This window comes from Cystoisospora suis (assembly GCF_002600585.1).
Source record: "Cystoisospora suis strain Wien I chromosome Unknown contig_1270, whole genome shotgun sequence".
Taxonomy (NCBI): Eukaryota; Apicomplexa; class Conoidasida; order Eucoccidiorida; family Sarcocystidae; genus Cystoisospora; species Cystoisospora suis.
Window position 1 is genome coordinate 1,225 of NW_027154070.1, and position 2,752 is coordinate 3,976.

General features: G+C 42.0%; 1 protein-coding gene across 1 annotated transcript in view; it reads right to left on the minus strand.

The window, feature by feature from the left end:
• CSUI_003004 (zinc finger (ccch type) motif-containing protein) overlaps nt 1–2,752 on the minus strand; it is a 4,741-nt gene that overhangs the window by 951 nt on the left and 1,038 nt on the right. Inside the window, exons 2-4 of the mRNA XM_068063202.1 lie at nt 2,266–2,582; nt 1,205–1,409; nt 684–813 (exon numbers count right to left, since the gene is read on the minus strand). Coding sequence (XP_067924822.1) covers nt 684–813; nt 1,205–1,409; nt 2,266–2,582 — 652 coding nt within the window. The remainder of the gene's footprint in view (nt 1–683; nt 814–1,204; nt 1,410–2,265; nt 2,583–2,752) is intronic.

Sequence of the window (2,752 nt, forward strand, 5' to 3'; positions counted from 1 at the left end):
TCTTTTCGGGGGTTTCTCTTCAATTAGAAATATGTAGGAAACACACCTCGTACACTGCAGCAGCACCTGTAGTAGCAGGAGGCATTTGAATGAATAAGAGAGAGCATGGAAGAGCAGTAGAAGGAGGAGGAGGATGAGAGTCACGCACGTGTCGAGAATACATGCCTCTTCGACTTTTCGTACTTCATCCATACATAGAATGTGCATACCTCCCTATTCTTCTTCTTCTTCTACTATCGATACACACAGACATCTCCAGTGCATTCCCTCAGCATACATACACACACCCACATAGAGAAAGAGATATAGATCGATCGATCTATCTATCTATCTATCTGTATGTCCATCTACAGATACATTTATATATCAACATACAGATAGCTATCTATACTGGATGATCGATAGCTTTCCTCTTCAAAACTCAAGAAAGAGAGAGACAGATACATATCATCTCTCACGAACAACATCCATAGTAAACATATACATACATCTACACACATACTCATATATATATATATATATGTATATATATATATATCCACAGATAGTAGAGATTGCATGTGGGTGTCCGGGGGGTATACGACTGTATGCGTATGATGATAAATATATATGTATATATATATATATATATATATGGGGAGAGTGAGAATGTGTTTGGCTGTTGGGAGCTTTTCTTTTCGTACCTTCCATGGTGGATAGATAATGATTCGCCTTGTCATCGTATCGAAACTGCTCTTCACCTATAGGAGAATAAGCCCGAATACTCCCTGAATTAAACCCGGCTAACACACTCTTCTCATACTGCACTAAGGCCTGAGGTGTACATACACATGAAAAAGAAGAAAAGAAAAAAGCCACAGAGAACGAAAGAAGAGAGGATGTATGTTGAAGAAAGAGAGAGAGACAGAGAGAGATGTAGGATGATGTATATGATCGAGTATGATATGGGAGAGAGAGAGAGAAGGATCACTCTTAGCTATCTCTGCCTTCTCGCTCGTTTGCAAGGTTTTCTTCTACTCCTATGAAAGAAGAAAGAAAGAGAAAGAGTGAGAAAGAAAGAAAGGAGAGTAGAAGCCCTAAAAGTAGCGTTGTTTTATCTCGTTCGTCACGCCAAGAAGAAGAAAGAAATTCGTGGAATACTAGAGAGAGAAAGAGAGAAAAGACCCGAGGAGTTGCTTCATGGGGTGAAGAGAGATGAACTTACGAGAACAAGACAAGGAGGAGAAGAAGGGAGAGAAGAAGAAGAAGAATTGGGTTGAGGATGCAAATCTGCTTGAGCGACTCCTGAGACTGTCGATGGAGAAGACGAGGAAGGAGGAGGAGAATTTGTGTTGAGAGGTACCTGATTAATAATCTGCATGCAATGAAGATCCACAATACTCAAGACTGTACCTCCCACCCATAGCAGTCTACAAGAGAAGCAAAACACACACATACAGACACACAGACATGACGTCCGTCATACATGCAGACACCTTGTTCATACCTACCTCTTGCTACATACATACATCATTATGCATACATGCTACATCTCCATATATACCTATTGATACTTCCAGCGATAGGATAGATGGAGTAACGATAGATACATAGAGTTGCAAGCGAGTAAAGATTCCAGAGAGATAGATAAGCAGATAGATGGCTCGAGGATAGAAAGAGGAGATAATGCATCCGCATGGCAAAGACTTTAACTGCCTTGTACTTTATTTTCTTCATTCTTCTTATCAGAGAATCTCTCCCTCTCCCGTGGTCCTTTTCTCTCTCCTCATATGATCTACACGTCTACACAGATGTATCTCTATATATAGAGAGAGAGGCCTCCTTCACTTTGTCTTTCTCTCTTTTATTCTGTCAGCTAGATCCACACGATCTTCGTATACAGAAGAATGCTAGATAGATGTAGATGATTTGTACATAGATAGAAACATATACATTTGAGCTCTGTGGGACATGCAAGTGAAGTAGATGGACTCCTACAGAGAACGGGAAAGAGTCAACAAGAAGACACACTATGGATATGAAGATGCATGCCTCTACCTCCCAACACAAAAAAGACGAACAAAAAGATGCCCTCACATGTTCACAAGAGAGAAGAATGACATCGACAGAGAAGAAGAATCTCATGAAACAAGAAAGAATAAGAATCCCGAATTGCCATAGCCATAGAGAGGAGATAGACCCACACACACAACACAACGCAAGGGCGCGGCGGGGAGAAAGAGAAGAGAAAGATGACCGTCTCTCTTTTCCAGGTGTCTTCTCTACCTCTTTGGCTGGCTAGCTGCTGTAGCTAGATCAGCTCCCCCTGCAGCTCCCCCCCCTCCTAGCATCGATGCTGGGCCCCCGTTCATCGCCATCATCGAAGCCGTTGGGGCTGTGAGAGACGAGCCGGGGGTGGAGGAGATATCAGGAGAATAGGAGATTTCTTTGAGACATGTGATATTGCCCGAGATTTGAAGCTCTTTGACGAGGAGAAAGCCGGCATTTGCTTCGTATCTCCACATACAGATCAAGCCATCCCAACTCCCAGAGACAAGAACATCATCGATCAAAAGGAGACACTCGACAGCACCTGTATGACGCTAGGAGACAGAAGGACAGAAGAAAGAAAGAANNAATCACTAGATAAATTGAAGAGAGACAGACAAAGCTATATAAAATAGAGAGAGAGAAAGAATAATTCACACCAAAAGAGGAATGCACTCGTGTGAACTTACAGAAGACCACGATGGCACATAGATAGATAGATAGA